The sequence below is a fragment of the Podarcis bocagei genome (genome assembly GCF_964188305.1).
Source record: "Podarcis bocagei genome assembly, chromosome: 8".
Classification (NCBI taxonomy): domain Eukaryota; kingdom Metazoa; phylum Chordata; class Lepidosauria; order Squamata; family Lacertidae; genus Podarcis; species Podarcis bocagei.
Window position 1 is genome coordinate 70001308 of NC_138133.1, and position 27747 is coordinate 70029054.

General features: G+C 41.7%; 1 protein-coding gene across 4 annotated transcripts; it reads right to left on the bottom strand.

Moving 5' to 3' along the window:
* Positions 1 to 3213: 3213 nt before the first annotated feature.
* On the bottom strand, positions 3214 to 27747 carry AZIN1 (antizyme inhibitor 1). Of its 4 annotated transcripts, none has more exons than XM_081204850.1 (12): positions 27423 to 27747; positions 19820 to 19957; positions 16897 to 17094; positions 15642 to 15815; positions 13957 to 14129; positions 11438 to 11572; positions 10196 to 10277; positions 9603 to 9677; positions 7870 to 8035; positions 6826 to 6941; positions 6478 to 6692; positions 3214 to 5208 (listed from the first exon to the last, which is right to left on the bottom strand). In XM_081204850.1, the coding sequence occupies exons 3-12, from the start codon at positions 16996 to 16998 to the stop codon at positions 5097 to 5099; spliced, it is 1350 nt and encodes a 449-aa protein (XP_081060976.1). In that variant the 5' UTR covers positions 16999 to 17094; positions 19820 to 19957; positions 27423 to 27747; the 3' UTR covers positions 3214 to 5096. The 4 variants fall into 4 exon arrangements, with proteins under 4 accessions (XP_081060976.1, XP_081060977.1, XP_081060979.1 ...); XM_081204851.1 differs by lacking the exon at positions 27423 to 27747 and adding an exon at positions 26763 to 26928; XM_081204853.1 differs by lacking the exon at positions 27423 to 27747 and adding an exon at positions 26218 to 26237.

Here is a 27747-nt window from a genome sequence, read left to right on the forward strand (position 1 = left end):
ATAACAATTTCATAAAACCTTTGAGTCTGTGGCCTAGATAAACTGGAAAGGCCCGTGGCAACCTACCTTTTCCAGTACAAAACTATTTGCATTTAGGTACTGTCTGTAGCAAATATTCATACAATGGTGCCCCGCAAGACGAATGCCTCGCAAGACGAAAAACTCGCTAGACGAAAGGGTTTTGCGTTTTTTGAGTCGCTTCGCAAGACGAATTTCCCTATGGGCTTGCTTCGCAAGACGAAACGTCCTGCGAGTTCTTGCGAGTTTGTTTCCTTTTTCTTAAAGCCGCTAAGCCGTTAATAGCCGCTAAGCCGCTAATAGCCGTGCTTCGCAAGACGAAAAAACCGCAAGACGGAACAGATTAATTTCGTCTTGCGAGGCACCACTGTACTGAAAATAATAAACTCTTAGAATCCATGGTGGCCATTGTATGCATGAAAATAGCCATGGCAATTGTGATCAATCCTGAGTTGTTTTGTAGGTGGATGAAATAGGATACTAGAAGGCATTTAATGAATTGGAAAATTAGTCAAAATTAAAAACGATTGTATGTAATCACATGATCTGATGAGAGCTGATCTGGAGAGCTAGATGACTTTGCTTGGTTCAGAATGATGACACTGGGTTGCAACTGCTAAGATTGCTGTGATCCTTCGATTTGTGAAATGAAATCACATGTGTATTCTGGAGGTGTGTAAGAAACATTGCTTTGGATGTGGTTCTTTGCAGCCTCCTCATTTTTGAGGCTGTCCCTATGTGAATTGGCATTTCAGTAAAGGCCAATCTTTTCAATTGGAGCCTAAATCCTTTTCCTTTGGGTTTCAGGGAGGGATACTTCCAGTCTAAGAACCCCTTAAATTTCTCCAACAGTTCCACAGCATGGAACTGGCGACACTAAATGTGAGACGTCTAGTTGATGCCAGTTGGGTTCTCTGTGATATGGAGAAAACTAACAACAGTCCTCTGGACGATCACTGTGTTTGAAATTAAGGGGTCAGGCAATCCTTATGGTATCTTGGATCCAGGTTTTTCAGGGTGTTGTAGACTCTTGGACCTGGCCTGGTAGCAGAGATGTGACATACTATTGGCTGGCTGCCCCCATCAGCAGTCTTAACTGCTGTTTTCTGCCCTAGCTTGAGCTTTTGGAGCAGCCCCACACAGACTACATTGCAACAATCCAGTCTCAAGGTAACCGATGCACTCCCCTAGGATAGGGAAGCTGGGCACTTACTTTGAATGTATGTTCTTGTTTAGGGTGAATGAAGCATCAAACAAATGGGTCACACACTCCAACTGCACAAAAAGCACCTGATTAGCTGTTGGTGGAATATCCTGCACTCTTGACAAAGCTAGAAACAAAATGCACTGATGCAATAACTACAGCTATAGAGGAAAGGAGCCTGGAAAAGAAGAGGAGCCTCCGACGCTAGAGGAAACTCAGCACTTGCTAGAGTATCTATCAGAGGATGGCAACATCTGAAGCTGTCCATTTGTGCAGACCATTCATCAAAATAGGGGAAGACATGGAAGACTCGCTTACCCCAAACAAGAAAGAACATTCATGGTAAGAAGATTTGGATTTGATATCCCGCCTTTCACTCCCCTTCAGGAGTCTCAAAGCGGCTAACATTCTCCTTTCCCTTCCTCCCCCACAACAAACACTCTGTGAGGTGAGTGGGGCTGAGAGACTTCAGAGAAGTGTGACTGGCCCAAGGTCACCCAGCAGCTGCATGTGGAGGAGCGGAGATGCGAACCCGGTTTCCCAGATTACGTGACTACCGCCACACTGGTAAGTGCCCAGTGTTGCCTTACTGTAGTTTGGGGCGGAGGCATCCTACAGTAGAATATGTCTACGCTACTCAGAACCTAGAATAGGAATTTGGATAGTTATTTAGGGTGCAGAGTGTGCCTGCCAATGGCCAACTCCTAAGATGCACTGGAATCCATCTTAAAATGTTTAGTGAAGGTCAAAGATTATTTTCATGTGGCTGTGCTGCAGATTTGAAGAAAAGTGTGAGTGGAAAATGCTAGGCTGCTGGAATGAGCAGCAATCACTTGTGGTTTTGGAAAACATAACACCTCATAGGCTTAGCACTCATAGTGCTTGAAGCGTTCTTCTTTGAAGCACAAAGCTAGGTTGGGAAGAAACAACTCTTAAAGGTCCTGCAAAATCTAGCTTATACCACATTTATGCAGAGTGGGAGAGTGTTTGGGGGCAAAAGGAAGAATCTGTTCTTGCATTTGGTGAAAAGCTAAATTCATTTTTGGAATGAATGGCAGACCCATGTGCATGACTCCTCTCTCTTTGTGGGACTGAGAACCTGCATGTTGTACAGTGGTACCTCGGGTTACGAACTTAATCCATTCCTGAGGTCTATTCTTAAACCAAAGTGTTCTTAAACGGAGGTGCACGCTTTCCCACCGCCGGCGTTTGGCTGCTTTTCATCTTCTGGGGCAAAGTTCGCTAACCGGAACACTTACTTCCAGTTTTGCGGAGTTCTTTGTCCGAAGCATTCGTTAACAGAGCTGTTCGTAGACTGAGGTACCACTGTACTTGGAAGGCTACCAGGGTTAGTAGGCTCACTGAATACCCTCTTGAACACTGAACAGGATGTGAAGACCTTAAAGATTGCTTGGATGTTGAATGATAGAAACCTATGAAACTGAGGGTAGCATTTATCTTCCTTTGCTGCTGTTTGTCTGCTGCAATTCTGCCATGACAATAGTAATTAGCATGATTTGGCTCCTGTTGACATAATACCTTGGGTGACAGACTAGGCAGGTGATTTGTGGGGAATGGACTTGAGGGCCAAATTGGAACCTGGACTGGGCCTGTTTTACCAAAGGGGAAGTGATGTTTTCTATAACTCATGTGACAAGAAGCTATTGTGCAAATATTAAGATAGGACAGTGATGTGACAGGTATGCTTAGGATTCATAATATAAACCTATGGAGTTACATTACATGTCCAATGAACACTGCACCTGAGAATAAAACCCATGCAATAGATGGAACAGTCCCTTTGTCTTCCTTTCCATTAATCTTGCCAACTGGAATCTCATTTAAAATGTCAGCAGTTTGGTGCATCTAAACATAGCTTCCTTCCTTAGCAGTTTCAATTGGACAGGTCTATAGGTCTTCATGTGTAATCATTCAAATAACAGTCTCTCTCAGCAACTAGCTATACTATACACAAGACAAAGTCCCATTAGTTAATTTGCTATATAGAAATCATTCAGTTTTATATTTGAATTATTCAAAAACTGATATTACAATATTGTAAACAGAAGAGATAGGTTTTAGCATATAAATTCAAATACATACCAAGTTCAAACCAGCTTTTATGGCAAACTGTCAAATACAATACAGACATTTCGAAGGTGACTGTACCATTTACAACAGAGTTGGTTAACTCACAACAGTTCTATAAACTTAAGAGCAGAATCCTTGGTATTTTTAGAGAGGCTTGATGATGGATATGACAACTGCCCCTGCTTTTTTTATTTCCTAATAGAACCCTGACAGATACTGGATCAAAACTCTGGAAAGTGATGTTATTTTCTTAATTGGAAAACTGATTTTGCTTTTTTCATTTGTGCTTTAATGTTCACAACCATATTCCACTGTCAGGGTTATTAAGATTTAGCTGCAGGAAGCATTCATGCAGATTAAAAGCATCTCATATGGTTAAAAGCATATAGTACCTGTTATTTTAAAAGGATCAGGCTGAAGGGAATTTTCCCAAACCCCTTCATCTAGCAAGTATGCAGTTTTAGCTCCAGTGAACTGGAAAGGGGGCAGAGAGAATAGAAAGCTTCCTGCCAACTGGCATTAGTATAAAATGCATGTGCATCTGGCAGCCCATTTTACATTACCAAGTTATTTAAGTATACTAATCTCCATTTTCAAATTAACTCTGGCTTGGTGCATTTCAAAATTCACATCCAAGGCTACTAGGTTAGCAAAATAAATTAAAGTGAGAAATCAAAGGGAAGGAGGAATCTAAGCAACGATAAGCAACGATGAGTAAAAGCTTCTATATTTTGCTTGCTAAGTCTAGCTGTTACAGTATATCTAGAACATCAGAGATCTGGTTCCTAGAGATGGATGTAGACATCCTGTCAAAGAGCAAAATGCTAATCAGAACTACTTTGTTGGAATACTGAGACTTTTAAATCCTAATCCTATGTTTGTTTCTGTGGAAAGTAAGCCCCTCCAAGATTAATGGGTCTTACTTTCAACAGTGTGCAAAGTAAGTCTTGCTTTTTAGACAAAAGAGAGCAATAAGTTAGCTTTCTGTTTATTATATGCATTTTACTTCCTGTGAATTGATTTGCAGCACCTGTCTGCTTGCATGTTTTGGAGTTAGCTTAAATTAGATGCTTGAGGAAAACAGCAGACTGCACTTCATCTTAGTTTTTAATCATGATTTAAAATTTTGTCAATTTAAACAGTCTTTGTATAATAACCTTACACCTTTTTGTACTATCAGTGTTGCTTAGATCTCTTCCCTGTATTAGCAGGGAGGGGGGTAGGTGGGGAGAACAGTAAAGTCTACACAAAATTTTATTGCAATCGTACAAGGGTGGGTACTGCAAAGGTGAATACAACAAATACTATGATGCAATTTTACATTTATTAAACTACAGTTCAAAGCACAAATTTACACGTTCTAAATACACTAAACATAGCTAATGAAGTCACACTTGTTTCCCACTAACATTTCAGATATCAGAGGGAAAGACAACTTTACAAGACTAACAGAAATCCTTAGTATAAAAACTGTACTTGTATGTAAACTGTTTAACAGAGAACCCAAGTGATGGGTTTCCATCTCAACTAAGTCATCCATTTTGTTGCATATTTCGTTTAAATGCTGAGGGATTGAGTGATCTGACAAGTTTAAATGATGTTGTTTTTTAACCTTTACTCCCCCAGTGAATTGTAGTTGTAGCTGGTTTTGCCTGGTCCCAAATGATTTCAAGTTTCAATAATTCATTCAAGATTGTTCCATTTTAATTCCAAACTGGAATGTTGTGACCAGACAAGACTACAGACATGCAACTGCAAGGCTAATTGAAGCATTAGTGCCTGTTTAAGCTGCAATAGAAAAGCGGTCTTCAGGACTCAGCTGAATGCAAGAAGGCACAAAGAAGAAGTTCTTCATCAGTGTGTCAGAGGTGAACCCAGCATCTTGCATCTCACACCTGGAATGGAAAGCACACACAATATTCAGGCAAAATAGGGGAAGAAAGATTTCATTTGGGGGTTTCTCCAAGCACTGTAGCACCGCCCTTTCCTATTTTGCATACTGTTCTAAACACTGCAAGTTTAGCAAATTACTGTAACTTGCCTAATTTTAGCTTTTCCCAGCCGTTATCAAATATTCAGAAGAAAGTATAGATGGTACTTTTTGTGCACTTTTGGTCATTATACTTCATCTTACGAGCATGCACTTGTACAAATGGTGACCCATTTAGGCACGATCACCAGTGTGGGGGTCATTTTGGACCTGGAAGAGGGCATAACTGCTGACAAAACCCCCCATGTGAAATGGCCGCTGCCTGCATATATAAAATCCCATCAATCTGCAAGACTGGTAAAAATGAACTTAGATACCCAGATCAACCTGTTCCTTCTTCCACAAAGTGACTTTCCATCACTTAATGCCAAATTATGTCCTGGCCAATTAGCAACATGGACAAAACAAGTAGAAAGGGAAACCTGTAGCCCTCCATCATCCTTGACCACTTTATGTTGGAATCTAACAACATCTGCAAGGCCACAGTTTGCCCACACTGGTGTGTTACCTATAGACCAGGATAGCAGTGCATGCAAGTGCAGTACTGTATAGTGATTGGTTAGAGGCAGCCAGGCTTCATGTAGCAAGGCTTGGGCTGGCCCAGCATATACTTTAAGGGTCTACCCCAAGGAGAGAACTGTACCACTGTTGTGGTTGCACTGAAATACTTCTTTTTAGCACCTAAACTACATGTGACCTTAGCATGGGTATGAATGGACATGTAATTTTTTTAAAAAAAAAACAACGGATCTGCAAAGCTAGTTGGACAGCCTATACAAAACAAGAGCTAACACACATGCACTATCTAGATAAAATTATGCTTTATTGCCTTTGTATCTAGTGAGATCAGTTAGATACTTACTTCTCCAAAGTTGAACACAAACTTTGCACTGAATTGGAACATGGGTCTCCCCATGTCCAAATCTAGCACTCTAGCTATTATCCTGACTCTTCAGTTAAAAGTGAGCATGTGTTGCCAGGCGAAAAAGGAAAAGCACCGGGGGGGGGGGGCTGCAACAATTTTCAAAGGAAGTTTGGGTTTCTCAAAAGGTGTACACACATTGCTGAAATGTCTATGCTCTTAGAAATAGCTCACCTTCCTTCATAAAATATTGAGCATAGTGTTTTGTAAAAGTTAGATTGAATCATAAAGTACAACACAATATAAACTTACCAGTTACTGATTGACATTATGTAGTAAACTGGTGGCTTTTGGAAATCATTAAAAGCAGATTGTTCACCCAAAGCACCAGAACCCATATTGTCAAAGAGCAGCCAGTCTCCAATATTCAGCTCAGGGAGAAGACAGTTTTCCACAATTTGATCAAGCTCATCACAGGATGGACCCCAAAGGCTGCTTGCAAATAGAGGCTCATCTTCCTTGTATTTCTGCATGAAAACAGTTCTGACAGTTAGGTTTAAATTTATACATGTATGATTCTACACATACAAAAGCAATGATAATTTCATTTGGCAATTCTTGTTGAGGATAGCAGCTTATAGTACATAAAGGTGCTCTTACCTTGTGAACCTCTGGAATAGTAGTCAAATTCTCAGATAATTTGCGTGCAAAAGAACCATAAACACCATCATTCATGTAGTACATGAAGACTGGTTCATCACTCCTTATTTGTTCCACTGTAACAAAAGATGTTACATTTTAATAACAGTTTCACAGTAAGTTTCCACTTACAGCCCTTTCTTAAACAGTTGCCTAAGTTTTCCAGGAGCATATGGAACATGCACATGAACAAGAAACATGATGAAGGAATATCAGATATAAGATGTATCCTGAGACAAATATGAATCATGACCTGGAACATTCTTAAGATTGCACATTAAATAAGATAGATAGATTCATCACTTAATTCAGTCTGAACACAAACATACTGCAGAGGTATGCCTTCGGTCTGCCATACAAATTAGCAGTACTATGCAAGTCAAACCCTGAAGTCTTAAAGCTTAACAAAAATTGAAATGTAACCCTCCAGGCAAAACTCTCAGCCTGAAACAGTATGTTTCGATGGAAACTGAAAATATGTTCTAGTTTACAAATAGTAAAGATTTTTTCCTCCTGAGGGCTGAGCCCTTACTGATTCAAAAAAGCCAACAGTCTTTTAAATTGAAACCAGCTCAAATACTGGAAGAGACACGATACCTCAGGAGATGAAAAAGAGAAAACAACAGCCTGGTGAACTCCCAATGTTCAAGATGAGGTAAACCCCATTCTCCCAGCTGCCACCAGGACTGACCAAAGACCATCTTGTTTCAATGAGAGAAATTTAATTTTTACGAGTCTCCCCCACCCCAATAGCTTATTTTTACTGCTTTCTTTGATTGTTTTAAAATATTAGAATAATAAGCATTAACAAACTGCTTTGTGTGGTTTCCCTTAAAGGCCATATATCAATACCACTAACAAATGAAATAAACCAAAGCTTCTCAGCAACCTAAAAGAGAAAATAAGCTATTAGATTAGAAGCTTAATTTTTGGCCAGGATCCAAAGCACTGCTGTTGTTTCTTCAATCTTTATGCTGATTTAAGTGTGGAACAGGTTTTGCCTACCTTTAGAGAGAAGAGGTTTGTCATCTTGAACAGCTTTCTTGGCAATGATATTAACTGCTAGAGTAAATGCAGAAGAAACATAATAGCATCCAGGCTCCGCAATCACGTTCACACCAGATTCTTCAGGAAAGTAGGTATCAAGTAATGGACTGACAATATGATTAACCTTGAAGATAGAAGGGGAATATCTATTTAAAAGCCTGTATCAATTTATAACTTACAACTTTAGTTCAAATTTTAAGTCTGTTCCTAGATAAACGTTTGTCAAGTTGAAAGCTAAGGGGAGAAAAGGTGCCACTCACTATCGCAACTTGGGGAGGGAGGAAATCTGAACCAATCAAGTTGCTTAGTTCATCTGAATTTTACCTCAGAATAAAAATGATACATGATGTATTATTGCTGATCTATTAAAATCAAGTGAATTGTATAAATTTTAGCACATTACCGATAGAGGACTACAACTGCTCCTATCAGGCTGTTTTTCCCAATGTTCAATCCTACGAAATATGATCTTGTTTTCAAATAATCTAGGTCTATTCAAAAGCAGCCATCTAAAATCTTGGGTAATTTGAAAATAATGGTTGATTTTGTTGTGATATTTAGACTCTTGCAGTTTTAAATTAGCACACTTGTGGTGTGTTCCTCCTCTCCTCCCTCTCAGTGTGAACCTGTATCCAAAAAACATTTTAGGTCAGTCAGGTAACTCACAGCATGTGGGTTGCACAAACTGGAGAACCAATTCACACACATTGCTTTCTCATTTGTGCAACTAGACCAAAATACACTTGCAGCAGTACTCATATAGCACAATATCTTTTAGAAAGCACTGTAGCAAAAACAGGTCATACAGATGCACATGTTACTATGATAAAATGTGACTGGGACCCAAAGATCTGCTTCCACATATGGAAATCTGCTTTCCAAGTTTAGGTTGTTTTCCTCATTAGGAAAACCAGGCCACCTTCTTAGATGCATAGCACATATGGATACACAAGCCCTGAGAAAGTTATGAAGCTATAAGCAGAGTTAGCTAAACTGTGCAAAATATCACTTGAACAAATCAAAGTGCAACTACACAAGCTGCATCTGATCTTTCATCAACAGTTCCTTGGATCCTGGCCTGCATGCTATAACTTCTTATCACTGCACAAGTTCTTCCAAAAAATATTCATTTTAAAAAGCATCAGAAGCTCTATAATATAAAACTTGCAAAGTCCTTTTTGGATGCAACAAGAAAATGTGTTTTACTATTGTGCAAACAAGCCTCAGGTTACTGTGCTCCCATCTCCAATTTTGGTGTAGCAACAAGTTCACAAACTTTTGTTTTAAAACTAATCAGTGCTCTCTGTTATGTTTAAACTCAAAGGAACGCTGATTATTTTATACTTTGGCTTGGTTAAACAAGCCAGGATCAAACCAGTCTGCTACTCTTATTTTCTTTGAGTCAGCCTTCCTCAACCTGGTGCTCTCCAAATGGCTGTGACTGATGCAACTTGTAGTCCAAAATTATCTGAAGGGCACCAGGTTAAGGAAAGCTGCTCTGTATCCAAATATAATATTGTGAACTCAAGTTTCAATGATTGAATTGGAACTGAAGACTATAAATCCACCCTCCATCTCTGTGTTAATTCTTTAGCTATTTCATATGTATATCCACTGCAAATGCAAATCTCAACTAACTGGATAACTAAATAAGCCAGTTTTATAGGAAAAAGCTAAGTCAAAATTCATACCTCCTCCAGGTCAGCTTCGTAATCTGTGAAACCACCACCAATGTTCAACAGGTTCATGGTAAAGCCAAATTCTTCCTAAAATGAAAATGCAGAAAGTTTACTATCTACAAGGTATTAGGTGCCCATTTTGTTTTGTAATATAGACTCTTAAAATATTGAGCTCTTTTAACAAGACAAGGTGATTTATTTGTTACCTTTTAAACAATTATACAGTAAATGGCAACTCAACTAATTTTCATATATTATGTCAAAAATAAATGGCAAACTATTTACAATTGTGTGATGGAATTAAGTAAAGCTGTACCTTGGTTCTTGAACGGAATCTGTTCCGGAAGTCGTTTGACTTCTGAAAACGTTAGAAAACCAAGGCTCGGTTTCTGATTGGCTGCAGGAGCTTCCTGCACTCAAGTGGAAGCCGCGTCAGACGTTCGGCTTCTGAAAATCGTTTGAAAACCTGAACACTTACTTCCGGGTTTTCAGCGTTTGGGAGTTGATTTGTTTGTCAACTAAGCCGTTTGAGAACCAAGGTGTCACTGTACTGAACATATTCAACATGTGAACTTAAGTGTATACAAGTCCAATAATTCACTTACAGCCATATCAAACACACAGCGAGCATCAGAAATAGCATGTTTGTATACTTGACTTTCCTTGCAAGAGCTTGACACATGAAATCTGAAACAAACAAAAAACAAAGACTAACTTTAGCTTAAAAACCCCCTGCAGATTCTATGCGATTTACTCTGGCTTGACAACCTCAAACTTTGCAATAAATTTGCTTCACAATTCTCTCATTCTCTCAATGGCTCTCACTTATTGAAGCCTAGAACATAAACATGATGACAATTATCCAGCCAATCAAATCTGTCTGTGTTCTATGCTAAGCATACTTAGAAGAAGCTTCCACTGAAAGCAACAGGATTTCTTGCTAATAAATATGGGACTTGTACAAAGGGTAAACAAGAAGATGGAGTACAGTACAGTATTAGCAAAAGAGATCTCTACATTACTGAAATATCATTCAGCATTGAAGTTCTACTCCCAATCCTCACTAGTTATAGTTTTTTGCCCAAAATTATGATTTATTTATTAGTATTTATTGAATTTATATACCATCCTATACCCAGAGGTATATTGACACTTGAGGCAGGAGGCCTGTTTTCAGTATAATAATCTTCCTGGAATTAGATGCTATGGGTGTCTAATATTTGCTACTAGGGACGTGACGTTATATTGTTGAGACTATGGGAAAGCTGTAGAGAATTGCTTTGCTCTGAATATTGTTTTGCCTTTCATACATGTATTTCTAAACGTTTACCTTTTGTTTGAAATGGGTTTGTCCTATCAAGCCTTACTTAAATGACTTTCATCTGCCATATGTATTCAAATTAGGTGGCCCCCTTTAGGAGCTAATTTACAGCCTTAAACTGAAAAGGTCAATTTTTATCACACAGGAAATGTATGTACTGTACACCATATATAGGACAAACTTTTAAGAATAATTTTCTAGAGGTCTGGGAACTAATATCCCTGAAGAGTTCAGTTTCTTTCTCTCTGTGGTATTAATACTTCCCATATTCTTTCCCCAAATATTTGGGTGCACAGATACAGTACACTGTATTATATAGCATTTTACTAATATGTATGAGATATAATTGGAAGCATAGTTATGAAACACTGTGGCTACTTTTGTAGACATTCAGGATACCTTCCTAACATGAACATTTCAACATTAGTGACCGCATATACCATTCAGGTCCACTGCTTTCCTGTTTCACATTGAAAAGAGAGACAATGTGAAGGGAAGATGAGGGAGAAAGGACATGATTACTTACTTAACACCAACTATTTGGACATTCAGCTCCTTAGCACATTCCATGAGGTGCCGACAGTTCTTCAGGGTGGTGCCAAACTTCATGTTCATCTCTTCCTCTCCATTAATGTCTTCTGTGGCAATATGAAGCAAGAGCCTAAGAGAAGGGGAAGATGATTGGGGCACAGTTGGTTTACAGCAGCATCAGCACATGTGAAGCCTGAAGACTGTCAGAAGTATGTTGATTATGTTGCCAATACTCCAGTTCCACCGATGGACGAGTCAAGGGAACCTAATAAAAATAATCCTGTACAGAGAGAAAACTAGCAATTAGGGCCTAAATATGGAGTCGAAAAGGATAAGTGGTTTGGAAATGCAGCAGCTAATAACTGCTGTAGCAGAAAACCTGTTGATTGCTGTAATAAAAATACATTACCTTGGATGTAATCATGGCTGTCATAAAGCTGCTCAGTGACAACTTCTTGCAAAATGTGCTGAATATGGTTCAGTTCACATGTAACACTAAGTCAAACCATAGCCCCTGGAGAGACAGTTACAGCTGCTCCTTCTCCAGTCTTACTGCACTGCTGCAAGCTGAAGTGTGGTTTGGTGCAGCAAGTGTGGTTTGGTGCAGATGAGCTGTAAACCAAGAACAATCCTTGGTTACAGCTTGTGGTTTGTCTGGGACGAGACAAATCATGAACCCCAATTCAGACAACATACTAAGCCAAACCACAGCTTAGCTTCATAGCAGGAGCAAAATAGCAAAGCAGCTGCAACTGTCTCTACAGGGGCCCATGCAGTCACAGCAAGCTATGGTTCAGCTTACCTTTACATGCAAGCCACGTCAATGACTGGGTTTTGAATACTGTTTGCTTGATAAAATATGGCTGATTTGAAATAGAAGGCATCCCAGATTTTCCCTCCCACTGGGTACTTTTTTGAAGGATTAATTCCAGTTTTATTAGCTTCACTGCTTGCTTCTTCCTGTAGTAGTAGCCAGAACAGGCTAGTAGGCAGCATTTCATTTGAAGGTAACAGGGCTTACACCCTTACAAGAAACTGGAACTTAACTTGATGACTGAGAGCATAATGAGTCCTTGGTTTCTAGAAAGATGGGTCATTTCTTGCAAACCTGAGCATCAATTAGCTGCTAATATTAATCAAAAGAGATACAGCCATTAATTTCACTCTAAATGTCTGTGTAACATCCTTAGGGCCAAGTCTACCAAACCTTACTTTGGGAGCTGGATGCATTAATAGCCTTGCAAATGTCATACTCCACAAATGACTGTGTTAGTCCTCTGCTGATTCAGTTAACAGAAGTGACTGCATGGTCAATGCTGGGTATCGGAACGAGTGGGAAGCTAACATCTTTATATTTTCCAAGTGTGTATTATATTGCCCCAAAATAAGGTCCACAGCACTCATGCAGATCTGCCCTTAAAAACATGCAACTGAAGCACTATATATTATCCTTTTTCTTAAGGATCAATATACCTGATGATAAAAGTTTGGATCATAATATGCATTAGTAGTGTAGGAGCATATAACATCTTTATGACATTTCTTGAACGCATGGCAATCACTGCCCTATTACAAGAATAAACTCCAGCAACTTTTTACACAAAGATTGACAATGAGGAAGGAAGTGCCCAACTGGATGACACATTTACTGGATGAACTCTTCTCTCAAGGCCCAGGAAGTCTGCCAGAATATTAAATTACTGAAACAATCTAGAGATTGACATGCAGCCTTCATATTCTATTATTTCAAAGGGGCATGTACTTACCCACTAACTGCCTTATCTGTTTTAGATAATCCACCGCCATACATTTGTTCCTCCTTCATGCTGATGCTACCCCAAGTAAACTAGAAGAAAACTTGATGTGCACTTCTGGTGCAGCACCACAGTTCTGGCACGCAGCATATAGCAGCCTGTTCCAGATTTGTACTTGATTTCCCCCCCTGAAACATTCTGGAGCAGCTCAAGGGATCTTGAGACAATTCTCACAGATGGTGATCTGAACAAACATGTGATACATTTCATCATGATGCCAGAGTCCCAAGCAGAGAATGATGTGTGTAAACACATAGATATATTCATGTTTTAATATTGCCAGCCCACATAACCCTGGCAGGAGGTCTTCCGAGTCAAAAGAAGTTTAAAGGTATCTTGGTAAAGCAATTTCAGGCTAAGTTAGTAAAATCTTCAAAAGCAACAGCTTAAAACTATGTTGTCAAACACACCTAACTAGTATTTGGGTCATCAAGGTATACACTCAAGTTTTTAAGAGTTGCATGTTAGAACAGCCAAAGGAGACTTCTCTGCAAAAAGTATTTCAGAAGGTTATCCCTTTAGAGATAATTCATTATAAGCATATATTAAATTTAATTCAGTGGGCTCTAGTTCATGAAAGCTTATGCCATAGTACAATTTGTTCGTCTTCTAAGATGCCACAATAATGTTTTAAAATTGTATACTGTAATCCCAACTTCCCACAATGGTAAGTAAAATGAAAACATTTCTGTATACTTACTTGGCATTCGGATGGTTCCTAGCAATTTTCTTTAATTCGAGTTCACTGTCACATGTCAAAATGTTTACTCCAATTTTCGCTGCATATTTTATCTGAGAAGCTTGCTTGCAAGGATTTGTGAATATAATGTTTTCAGGAGAAATGCCCAGGTCTTGAACCAATGCCATTTCAGTCTGAAAAAAACAAACAAACATTTGAACAAGGTTAGAGGCAAATAAAGGTTGTGAAGAAGATTTAGAGTATATAAAGTTTGAATTTTTTAAAATCACAATAGTGGTATTAAAAGGGGAGGAAAGAAAGTAATACCTAATCCAAGACTTGTTATCCAAAGTTACTTAGTTTAAGTTTGCAAGCTGCCCTATCCCAAAGGCTAAGAAAATTCTACCTTAAGTTGTTTATCTCTAGAAAGTCAAAGCCAGCTCTCTGTGTGTGGTTGTGTGTGTGTGTAAGAGAGGGGGGGCTTACAAAGTTTTGAAAGTTTCTAATGCTTGGAGCTCTCCTACATGTACATAATGTCCAAACAAGCTATGCAAGTTACGCTAATAAAACGCGTCATTCTTAGTTGTTCTTAAGACATCACAATGGTATTTTGGATTCTTTTTATTTACTCCAGTTATGAGAGCATCGAAGTTGGGTACAAAAATCTCAATATGTGGAAGGTTCATAGGCTGGAGAGGAAGCACAGTTCAGTGGTGGAGCCCATGCTTTCCACAAAGGTCCCAAGTTTAATCCCTGGCATCTCAAGTTACAAAGAGACCTTGGAGAGCTACTGTCAGTCAAAGCAGACAATGGGCTAACTGGAGAAAGTCTGGCATAGTATATGGTAGCTTTCTATGGTCCTAAATAATATAATATGTTTGCGGTATCACACACCTCTGCATAGCAATGATACGGTCAAGAATGCATTCCATATCTCCCCCCCCCCCAATATTAAGATGTTTAAATTCCAACTTAAACACATCCAGGGTGGTTTACAGAAGCTTTAGAATATTAAACCCAATTCAGCACTAGAATAAAATAAGACACCAAATGAAACAGACAACAGCACAAGCATTAAGAATAAAAAGGCCAGGCCCAGCCACTGAATGTACCAGAGAATACAATTGTCTTCATAAAACTGGGAAGATGAGCTGGCTCCAGCCACTGGCCTGAGAATGAACTGCAGGGAGTTTGCTCACCCCTTATCTTCTGTAATGAACACTCTGCTCCAAATGCTAGTTGGCCTACAATCACAGCAGTGAGGGGAAGGTCATTCTAACCTTTGAAACCAGCCAGCGGAATGTTCCTGGATTGTTTGTTTTATTGCTCTAATCTGTTGTAAGCCACTTTAAGAATATAAACACACACAGACATATGAACTAGCTTCCATCATGCCTAGGAGGTGGGTACTCCATAAACAGGATCACCACAAGACTATTTCTAGTCACCAACCTCCAAAGCTCTGGCGGCAGAGGCACATGAAGCGGAACCTCCGAAACTGTTCTTAAGGAGTGAACAAGCTCTTATATGCATCCTCTACTAGAGGTTTAGGGTTCAGAGCACCCTACCCTAATGTGGTCCCCTCCATGTTGTGGACTACAGCTTCCACCAGCATGGCTGTGCTGGCTGAGGGGAGCTGTAGTCTTAAACCTATGCAGGGCACCAGGTTGGAGAAGAGTTGTTTAGGTAAGATGTCAAATACTTACTTTGCTTGAACATGCAAACCCAGTTCCAAGAGCTGCCATTATCTCAAGTACACCTACAGTGGAGTTACATTTTACATTGTAAAATGGCTTTACTGGTGCCATCACATTCTGCCAGTGGATGTGCTGCTTAATCAACTTTCCCAGATCACCAACAAAAAAGGTATTGTTTCCAGTCTAGGAAGAAAAAGAAAAACAGTGAAACTACAGTTAAAGACTACAGTAGCTATAAAGATATACAGTAAGTAGCTGGCAGTCATAGGGGGCATTTTCCATTTTGTTAATTACTGTCCCAGACATTTTGCCTCCACTTTCCCTGGGCATACTATGAAAATGTAACCTTGTTTTTGAACTTTATTTGTGGTTGAAATGCCTCTAAATCTGAAAATCGGCAGTACAATGTCTAAGCCAGGTACGGCTGTGCAAGTTCTGAACCAGTGTCTAGAGATGCAGCAGTGGCCTGGATAAGGGCCAATAAACTGAGCCTAGAATCCTGGCAGGACTGAAGCTCTATGGCTGTGCCATTTCAATGTCTAGGAGAAAAGCCAGTTTCCTGCTTTGGATGGAGCTGCACTCACCCTAAAGGAGCAGCTATGCAGTGTGAAGGTACTCCTAAGTCCAACTTTGTCATTTGAGGCACAGATAAACCTCAGTGGCTAAGAGTGCATTTACCAGCTGCAACGGTTCCTGCATAAATTAACTGTGATGGTTCAAGCAATGGAAACCTCAAGGATAGACTACTGTAACACACTCTATGTTGAGACTGGTGTAAAATTCTGAATGCAATACCTGTGTTAAGGGAGCCTCACAGACTGCCAGTATGCTATCAAGCTTCAAATTCTTGCTATTAATCTATAAAGACAGACATAACCTGGTTTACTTAAAAGGGTGTTTTAATCCCTACACCCCTGCCTGATCTTTGTGAACTGTCAGACAAGTCTGACAATTGTGCATTTCATATGGTGGTAACGGGGCTAAGGAACTCATCTAATGAAATCAAGCTAGTATCATATGTCATAGGTTTTAGGCACCATCTTAACACCACTATTTTAACCAAGCCTTCTCATCAAAATGATTGTTTTTTGTGATTATTTTTTCAGATGAACCATTCTTTACTTCTGTTTCTTTAATTTATTTTACTTCAATGTTACTTTTGTGTTTTTTGCTTTTAACTGAGGTCCTGTATAACTGCATGGATTTATTTTTTGAGTTTGCAATATAAAAAATAAAATAAAAATACTGAAAGTGGAACACTTACAACAGTATGTTCATAAATGCAGTTGTCAATGGCATCTCCAACATTTACTCCTTCATCCAGTAAGCCAATGGAGTAGTTTGCATCCTCAAGAAATCCTTTCATCTCAGCCGTATTCCGCAAAGCCGACAGTCATAAACCAAGAAACACAAGGGATGGGCCACAAAGCCTTAGATCCGGGTCCTTAAGCTATGCAACAAACTGTTTGACAGAGAAGACAATAAAAAAAATTACAATCGCACCACAGCCTTTTAGAAAGCTTTCGTTTCTCCTTCCCCACCCATGCTCTCTCACACAGAGATCAGGGGGCTATCAATAGTGTAAATATGCTGCTTATTTAAATTTGAAAGCAAAACAACAAAGCTAGGTATTCAGCAAAATTGGATTATAAATTGGGTGGGCAGCCTGCAGCCCTTCGACTATTTTCATGCAAGGAGCCCAGAGGGAAAAGGGGGGGAAACACTGAGGGGGCAGGGAGAGGGCAACAAACAGGAGAAACAGAGAGGTAGGGACAGAAAAGGGATGAACCCCCGCCACCCACTTTTGGCTCTGTCCCCACCCATTGCTGTCAACAGATTACCACTGAGGGAATGCTGCCTTCTACAGAAAAGAAGTTCCCTGCATGTGCTAGTTTTCCACTGCAAAAAAGCCTTTTGTGATTTTAAAAAATGTATTCATTATCTGTGGGAAGCAGTAGGCATACAGAAAGACATTTTGCCAAACCTTTACTTTTACATTAACTTTTCTCCTTAATAATATCAAACATTAAGAGGTCAGAGCCACTTTTAAAATACTAAAGCCATTTAGTGGGGAGGGGGGGATCATTTAATTACGGAGTAGGCTAGCATGCAAAATAAATGTACCAATGTAATATTGACATGTTATCCAATAATAATTCAATTAAACAATGAACGTATGTTTACTTAGCATGCAAATTAGTTAATTGAAGTTCTTAAAGTGTTTGATGCGTGCACGCACACAAACCCCTTAAAGCTCCAAAGTTGAAGGAATGGGGGATGGGAAGTAAGAGAAACATTTCTCCAGACTTTTCTGGTCTGCTGGCTAAAGAACAAACCTCCAATTAGTCTACTCCAGTTCTCTCATTTGGTTACACCTATGTGTCACTTGTCTTCCAAAAGGGTGTTGGGGAAACATGTGCACACCAGGCAGGTTCTGTGAAGAACTGCCTGTCCCAGAGAGCTATGCTGACAAGAGTAAGGTAGGTTTTAGTCCCAGAGCCAAGAGCTCAAGCAGGTTTTTTTCCTACAGCTGTCAGCTGAAGGTGGAGACCACTTTTAATAAGAATTTAAAATTATACCCAGACAAACCAATTTTAATTAATACCCTGTTCCCAGTAGGGTCCATTATATTTAATGTCTAATTGACTTTTTCCTCTATAAAACATTTTATAGCACAACTTCAAGGTGCCTATTAGTCAGCTCTCTCACACACGAACAATCTGGGTGTGTCAAGGCTCTTCCAAGTTTAGGCACACCCCAAATGTAAGTATATTTGTGGTAAGCATTTCTATGAAGTTCACTAGTTATGATTAATCTAAAATATTTGTACACAGCAGAACAAGTCTTAATGCAAAATAAAAGCTTAGAGTGCCTAGGCACTACACAATCATTAAGTAATTAATATAGATCTTCTTCAAATGTAACAGGCAAGTCATAGTTTGGCTACTGAGAATAGTTTTCAGACTCAGTTCTTCCTTCCAGGTCTCAGCAAAGCATAATATGCTGTAATGTCCAAATCAGGTACACTATGTTTGTACAACCCATAGTTGGTCTCTCAAAGTTCAAACAGAAATTTCTCATTCTGATTTGGAAGCCAAACTACAACTTGCGTAAACCACATTTTGCCTGATTTAAACATCAGAGCAAATTACATTTGCTTCAACTAGGGGAAAAAATGGGAATATGAACATGCAAGGAAGAGGATGATGATGCAAGAAGTAGTATACAAGTTTGAAACCTACAATCTCAATATATCTAAGTCAGGTCAGAGCTAGGCTTACAATTTAGCTAAACGAAACAAAACCTGCAAGCATAACATTTGTTTCAAGTCTATTTGACAGATTAGTCTTTTTAAAGTTAAGGTGACATCCTCCAAGTTTTGCTTGAGTTCTGTCTTTTTCCATAATAAAATAGAATTACTGCTTGAAGCAGCTTCTCATATATTAGCACACAAATGCAGCAGCAGGTTGGTATGTGGTACATTCTTTTGCAAGAATGCTGTCTATTATGTAATGGGACATGCTTCAACTAGTCATGTTTTTTTATTTCAGTAGTGTTTAATCTAAATTATTTTTACTTCCAACAAAAATGATAACCAGAATATATTATTAGAAGATGTCTGATAAGGCACCAAGTTTGCAAAACCAGATTTCCTGCTGTGGTGATACAGAACTATAGTAGGATGCTTCCGTCCATTTCTCTCCTCTATAATTTTAACTGTAACTAGTACAAATCATTTGTCCAAGACAGAATCCACCAATCTCCTGTAGTTGAAAAACTAACTTATGGAAAGCAAGAGGCACTTAACAAGACATGCCTTGGAGGCTGTGCTCTACAAGTGAAGTGCTGAAGTGATTTAGCAATGGGTATTTACATGTAACACATCAATAAGACGATTAAAGTTTATTCTAAACAGCCATTATCTCCCAATTAGCATACTGATTACAGGTTACAAATGAACACAGAGGATTTATAAAAACTATGCCTTTAATTTAAGGGAAGGCATCTTAAGGTCTTGATATGTAAACTCACACAAACACAGATTCAGGCCAACAGCTTTTCTTGAATTAAGATCAGGCTTTCACACATTTCCCTATCATTTGGAACAATTCATAAAACAATTTCCAGAAGGGAAAACTTAGTGAATTTACAAGTGCACAACTGTAAAAATAAAGGAAAAGACTCACATGGACAAGTTAGGAGATGGAACCCTACTATCATCAGCTAGGTTCCCAAGGTGGCTCAGCGTTGAAGTCGAACTGTTCCCGATAAAGCACTTCTCCTAATCCCTCTGGATAGTTGTACACCTGGTCAGAGAGCTTGCCCTGTAAAAGGGGGGGGGGGAGAGAGAGAGAGAATATCCATTATATATTCAGCAGTAATGTTGCAAGTCCAGCTTTACAAAACCAGTCTTCAAATATACCCCTCTCAATACAGCAATTGTGCTTAAGAAAAAACAGGAAGTTTAGCATACAGTACAAGATTTGTGCAGAGGTTACACTCTGGACCCCCCCCCCACACACACATGTTGGTGGGGCCCACATAAGCCCACCCTGCCCTGTCCCGTCCCGTGATGTTTTTGAGTCACTTCTAGGTTTGGTACAGTCATGCACATATGGGATGTGCCTAAAATGGTTGCTGCCTGTATGTTTAGATCATTGATAAACATACATTCAGGTTAGAACGCAGACTGAGAAGGCCAATTCAAATTTCACCAGAATTGTACAACATTCAACTTGCAGTATGAAGGCTCCCAGGCAGTAGCAGTTTCATAGCAACTACAAGCCAGAAGCATAAATGAACATGCTGACTAAGTACTAAAATATTTAGCTTATCAACCATTTGTTGTCAAACCGAGTTCAGGGAGCCTTGGGGATCAGCAGAAGAGCTGTCCTGACCAACTCTGTTGTCACTATCAAACTTCCCTTACAGTATGTAAGCATAAGGAAAGTTTTGTGTGTTCTGCTCATGTGGCACAATAGATCTGACCAGCACTTTGTGTAAACAAGGTAATAAAAAAAAGGAAACCAGAGTTCTATACTGTGGAAACTACTTAAGCTCTGAGAAAAAGGGAAGAATGAAAACAAAGAATTAAGATAAGTGATGAACACACTTGCACATCATCCAAGTTCAACAACAAGGAACAAGTTTAGATTAAAAATGGAGACTGAATTATTAAAAATGGAGAACTGCTACTGAGTGTAACATTCTCCAAGGGAAATGATGTGACAGAAAGGTAAATACTGTACATCCTACAGAAAACATATAGAATGTAGATTAAATTAGCAGAACCCCTATTTTTGTAACTTCTGGTTGATGGAAACATTTTTCAAGGAAGCAAGTTACAAATAACAGCTCACCTTTATTGAGACATAAGTTGGACATTAGATGCTACATTAGATGGCTTTTTGTGTACATATGTTTTATGAACACTTGCTGAGAGAAAAACCACACCTTAGTAATTAAATTACTTGGTGTAAACAGATCACTTTCATCAGCAGACCGTATTCTATGTTGACAACTGCATCTAGACTACATTTTAGAGGAACAGTGACATTGGTACAAAGTCTATAAAGTGGTACCTCAGGTTACAACTTTGCCCCAGGATGAGATCGTGTGCCGGTCCTATTAGCGAAAGCACGCCTCAGGTTAAGAATGGTTTCGGGTTAAGAACAGACCTCCAGAACTAATTAGGTTCATAACCCAAGGTACCCCTGTATCAAGGGAAGGCACCCTGAGGATCATCTAGTTCAACCCTCTGCAATGCAAGAATACGCAGCTGCCCCATACAGGGATCAAACCCACAACCTTGGCATTATCACCACACTCTAATTCACGCCTTAATCAAACAAATATTAAAATCTTACAAATGTAAAGTCTGACAAGAATCACAATCACCTAGGCTATAGGCACAACTTCAGGTCCAAAAGAGAGAATCTTCTGGCAAGGGGGGGGGGGAGTGAAAGACTGAAAGATCAACAGCAGCAAACTCCTGCCCACAATGGCTCGGAATAGGAATCCCTCAAGGGCAAGATTATAGAGCAGGGACATAATGGGCTACCATACTCTGTCAACACCCAAAACCTACATGAAAGTTTGAACAGAGGCAGTAAGGAAGCCTAAAATGAGTACTTGAAGGAAACCCTCACACTACACATTAAATCCACCAACAGGCTAGCTTGTGGGCACATCTTGTTCTAGTTAATCAGGGATAAGGTCCAGAGACAAGCACAACATTGGCGCAAGTAGCCAGCAGTGGGGAAAATAAAGAACCTAGTCCCTGTACCAACAGCTGTATAGCCCACTAAAAACCACAATTCAAGTCTTTCAGGTCCTAGTGATAGTCCTTTACTTAACAACAATATTGTCCAAGGATGGCAATAGCCTTCTGAGGCAATCGGCAGACAAGTGAAACAATTCTACTTCTCTTCTGTTCTCCAGAACAGCTGTGCTGCAGGACAATGAGCAGCCCCAGGAAAAAAATGTATCTGCTTTGAATGTGCATCTGGTGCATCTGTTCAGTCTGAGTCCTTGCAGTCATCTTTCTATTCCTATCCTTTCTTCACAGTTATTCTTCATGTTTTATCCAAAAGGACCACACTGTGCCCCAGTTAATCCAGACCTGGAAAGGCATAAGTACCCTCACCATTCTTGATACAACATTTGCAGGACTCATCTATTAAAAAATGAGTAATCCAGCAGGCTACCCTAGCTCCACAGAGCAGAAAAAAAATATTCTGTGTTGGTCCAATTTTTTATTTCCCCAGCACTCCTAAGAAGCAGGCATTTATGAGGACAGGACTATATTGGTTGTGCTTGGCATCCAGACATGAAAGCAAGTACTTCACAAAACTATGCAGAAATTCTATGCATTCATCCTGTAAACCTCTTTAAAAAAGGTTTCAACCTAATGTCTCCGAGGAGCCCAACAAGGATCAAAATGGTCCAAGTTGGAACAGCTGATTGTTTAGTGCACTCCATACCCTCTGGCAGAGGTGGAAGTGGAATACACCTATTCTAATTGAATCAGATCTGGTGCATATACTTTATCAGATTGGAACACACCTTATGTTCCCTTGCATTCTTTACACCTTTTAAACATACCGTGAAACTCACTCACCTCCATTTCTACCATTTTAACTGCTTCAGGTGAGTAACCATGTTAGTTCTTTAAGATTCTATAGAACAGCAACAGACTAACAAAACTACGCATCTGATGAGGTGGTTCAACAATTTATTATCCCATAATACATTTATTAATTCTTTAAAGTGCTACAAAACTTTGTTTCACTTGTACCACATATACCTAAAAAAATTTCTATGTTACATTTGGAAATAGGAGACTGATTGAATATTTATGTCACAATATATCTATTTCTCATATTTGTGCCCTGTTCTCTCTGCAAAGAGATTTTCATTAGATAACCCCCAAGAAGCAAGTTAACCAGAGAGAAGAGACTAGCACAAGTTCATGTGGTGATGAAGTTCCTTACTAAGTGGGTGCTTCCCCTGTTCAGCACTATCCACTTAGCTCTCCTAAAATAATCTACAATATATATTCCTCCACTGTGTCCACAGGATTTCACAAAAGTTCAGTGCTATCATGGCTGTGAATTAGTCCTTTACCTCCTAAAGGATATTCTTTCCTGAAACTCTAAAATCTATTGTTGCCAACAATATTTTATTCTCCATGCTTATGCACATAACTACCCATTTAACAAAATTTACAGACAACTTAATCAAAACAACACACCTGTAAGCAGTTTATATAAAATAGCATAACATATTTATAATGGCATACCAATAAAATCAACAAGCTTCAAAAACAAGTTCACACAATAAAGGCACGTGTCTGGGAGCCGCTTTCTCAAGTACAGTTGTGTTGCCTTTTTCATTTTAAGGCGTGTGCAAAGCAGCAGTTCCTTCGCCACAAATGAGCTCTTCGCGTTTTCAAGCCATAAAGCAGAACATCCCCCCCCCTTGGAGTGGGGGCGACCAAAAAGGAGGCCGAGTAGCCGATCACTCGCATGGCTGAACTGCCTTGGTAGTATCAGCAACCCAAAGTAAGCTCCCATTGTGCGCCACCAAGAAGCCCTGCAGCTTATTCCAGCCGCCGCCGTAGCTCCCGCTCTCCTTCTAACTCCCGTGTCTGCCGGAGGCTGCTAGGGAAAGCTCAGCGGCTACGGGCTTCCCCGCGGGCGGGATACACCAATGCGCCTGATGTGGGCGACAGAAGCAGCTCTCTGGCGAGGCTGTAGCTGGGCAGACAAGGGAGGGGAGGGGCTCGCACTCTGAAGAAGCGCATGGGGCGGGGGATGCCGTGTCGCAAACCGCAGCGGCGGCGGCGGCAGCAGCAACAGCATTGTTCACACCATGGCAGGCAGGCAGGATGCGAAGAACTAGACAGGACCAGTCCAGACTGGAACAGACCCTCCTCCCCCTGCCAGCACGCCATGCTTCGCGGCGCAACTCCGCGAAGACGCCGTCGCCGCAGGGCTGCAGGAGGGCGCTCGCAGCTGGTCGCCAGCGCACATGCAGGAAAGGAGGAAGGGGCCCCGAGGACGATCGCGTCAGCTTGGTCACAGCGGACGGTGACGCTGAAGCAGCAGCGGCTGCTCCAGCTAGCCCAAGCCTCCAATGACAGCGCTGCCTCCGAAAGGGGGCTGCAGGCTGGTCTGGCGAGACCTGCGCTCTTTTGAACTGTCCCTTATACTGGCGCCAAATATGTGCAGGATCCATTGCATTTCAAAAGGCTTGCTTTCCTGCCCCGCGTGCAAAGCCCGACTCCACGCCTTTCCCTGTACTTCTGCCGCATCCCAAACTACGCAGTTGAGATATAATGCAAACACACTGGACCTGTACCATGCGTGTTGGGAAAACACACTGCTATAAAAGTATATGTTCCCATAACACCTAAATCTTGGTTCTAATGCCCAAGTAGGTGCATTAATTGTGTTAACCAGTAATTGTGCTGTTGTGGTCAGAAAGAAGCAGGGAGATCAGGTATGACAAAAGGTACTTTTCCACTACCAGTTCAAAGAACATTAGAGGAACTCTGGAGACCAGGGTTCAAATCTTCACTCAGTCATTAAGCTTACTGGGTGACCTCTGACAGTCTTTCATTCTAACCATCCTCAAAGAGTTCCTGATGAGGATAAAATGGGGAGGAGGGAGAAACATGTATGCCACCTTGAGCTCCTTAGAAGATGGGGCATAAATGTAAGCAAATGAACATTGTAGGACAAGTAAGAGGTAACAGTTATTCCATATTAACAGATGGCCAAAGTTATGATCCTGTACCATTCAACAGCTAAGAGCTTTTCCCACTGTCTTCCCCACAAAGAAAAAGGAGATGTTTTGTCACATTTGTATCCTCTTCAAAGAACTCACAGCAGCATTCATAGGATACTCATCCCCCCCCTAAAGTAGGTTGAGCTAGAAAAACAGCAACTTTCCCAACAGATGATCAAGAATGTCGTCTTTCCTAAATTCAAATAACCATTCCAGCCTCTGCTGGAGGCATGGGTGTCAGATATCCAAACAGTTCCACCTGTGTCACTTCTCCAACATACGAAAAAATATGTACAACTCTTTACAAACTTTCTAAAAGCCAAGGCGTGCCAGAGACAAACCATATCCCCCTCAATAATGTCAAGTAGAGTGGTTTGAACCAAGAAGCTGCAACCCCGCCACCTTCAAATCAGGACAGATTTTCTCAAATCCTTCCACACATGCTTAGGGACAAACTTGCAGTGCTGATTGCCTCTACAGACCATGGGGTTTGTGTTTATTCCTGAGTATTTAAAAACAAAAATGTGTGTTCTTGTGCATATTGTGCAAGCGTCTGTCGGACCAGTAGGAATATTTAAGAGACATGTGCCCCAGGAGAATTGCAACAATTGAACAGGACAGGAGGTCTTGCTTCATCCCATTCCTTGGTATACCAGCATTAAGACATGTCTTAGCACCAAGAAAAAGGGCAGCTCCAATAATTCTCTTCCAGCCATGATGGAGATAAATTATTTGATCTTTGAAGAAAGCAGCAGTAATATTAGTGTCAAATTATGTTACCAACAATAAACATGGTATAGCCACAAACAATGGGTGCAAAATCATTTTGAGGCAAACCATGGCAAATGTTCTACATCCTAGGTAAGTGACACCTGTCATGTTCCTCCATTCCTGTGGCCTGCACCACTTCATACACCTTGGCAACTGCTTACAGGCTTTGACAAAAGCAGCTGGTTCCCATTCAGAGACACGGTAAAATCATCAGCCACTCCTTGCTGACACCATCCACCCATGCAGAGAGAGGGCATTAAGGGTGGCCTTCCTTGCTCACCAGGCGCACGAGGAGGAAAAGCCCTTAGGTTAGGGCCAGACAACACCACAACCCGGAAAGCTGGTCACAATTCTATACACACACGGAGCACACCTACAAATGAAAAAGGGGGGGGGAGAGGACGACCTCTGCCATGTCACCAGCTTCCAATGACTCCCTTCATAGTCAAGAGGCCTAAATGCCCCCAGCCAGATCTCCCAGAGCCACATGAAGGCTTCACTTTTAGGGACTGAGGCAACTCACCATTGCCCACCCCCCAGAGGGCGGCAGGTGACAAGTGACCAGCCGGCGACAATGGCCACTCCGAAGGGATAAGGAGTTCTCCTCCTCTCGCACACGTCAAGCGCTGCTTCTCGCCACCGCGGAGCCTTCGGCCTCCTGAGCAGCCGCCCACCCCTACCTCTACCCCCCCTCCATCTCCAACGGCAGGGCGTCAAACGGCTGCTGCTGCTTCCCGCAGCTTATCACCATGAACTGACCCAGTTCTGAGGCAGCCATACACACACTCACTCACACAGGCGGTGGCAGCCTCCCACTCCCCTCCACAGGAATCCGCCATGTTAGAACAGCCGCCGAGGAGCCCCTCTGCCATGTTGTCCTCTGGGCTCCCCGCGCCTCGGTTCCCGGCCCCGTCCGCCGCCGCCACAAATGCCCGACTCGCGGGGGAACGGAGCCGCCGAAGCCCGTCGGGCGGCAGCCCCCTCCCTGCCTCCCTCCCTCACACGCGAGCGTCCGCCATGTTAGGAGCTCCTCAGCCCCGCGCCTCCTCTCTCTCGCACACCGCTGACCTGCTCGGGTCGGGGCTCCTTGGCCGCCCTGAGCGCTGAGGGAAGCAGCGGGGAAGAGCGTACACTCGCCATCCTGAGCGAGCCGCCGGCGTGAGAGGGGTGTCCGCTCGGGGGAGCTCCCTTCTGGCTCTTCCCCTGCCCGCCCAGGAGCTCGGCTCTCTCCCTCCTCTTCTCCCCGCCTCGAGGGGGAAGAAGTGTCGCCTCGGGGCTTGGTGTAATGGGAACCCCCCAGAGCCCCGAAGCGCGCTATAATGGAGGTGGGGTGGGGAGGCATCTCCTTTACTGGGCTCCCAACGGATCCAGACCTACTGACAGCGCGCGCGCGCGCGCAGAGCGCGACGGACATCGCTCTTTCCTCGCGCCTCCTTTCGGAGCAGCTTTGTGCCGAGGAGTCACCATCTATGGCGCTCGCCGCCTAGCCAGGACCCAGGAGGAAGGAGACTGCCCCCCCCCCCGCCTCTTTGGATCTGGCCGAGGCCGAGGCACCTGCGCCCGGTTCCGCCATCACCCGCCTCCATTGGGGCTGAAGGTGCATCTGGAAAGGCCCCCCGCGCAAGGCAAGGCAGGGAAGGAGAGCGCTGCATGGGGTGGGTGGCGTCCCCTTTCAATACACGTATTCCCCCCAATAAATAATCATAATCATATATAGTAAGTACTCACGTGGGACAACGGCCCGAAAGATTTGGTAAATCGTCTTCTCTTTTTAGGCGGAATTTTTAAAGAGGGATGTGGGAACCTACAGCAGAAATACGGGAGGCGGCAGCGGCGCCTTCCAGGGCCATAGGCTGCCGGCGCGACCAGAGGAAAGAGCGCAAAGTTGCGCCGAGGCTTAAGAAAAAATAAGAGAGAGCGCACACAAAAATGCGAGGAGGCGCGAGGGAGGCGCGGGGCAGAAGCCCGGGAGGAGAGGAGGAAGGCAGGCGGGCGGGCAAAGAAAAAACACACGCAAGACGGTAGACGGCGCGGCAAGCAAGATCGCCGAAGA

Bases quoted from the DNA above. Each gene is read 5' to 3' on its own strand.
- AZIN1 (XM_081204850.1), bottom strand. From the start codon at position 16,998: ATGAAAGGATTTCTTGAGGATGCAAACTACTCCATTGGCTTACTGGAT. The intron at 15,816-16,896 runs GTAAGTGTTCCA...TTTTCTTCCTAG, and splicing joins GCATTTATGAACATACTGTT to ACTGGAAACAATACCTTTTT. The intron at 10,278-11,437 runs GTAAGTAATCAT...TGTTTGTTTCAG, and splicing joins GTCCAAATAGTTGGTGTTAA to ATTTCATGTGTCAAGCTCTT.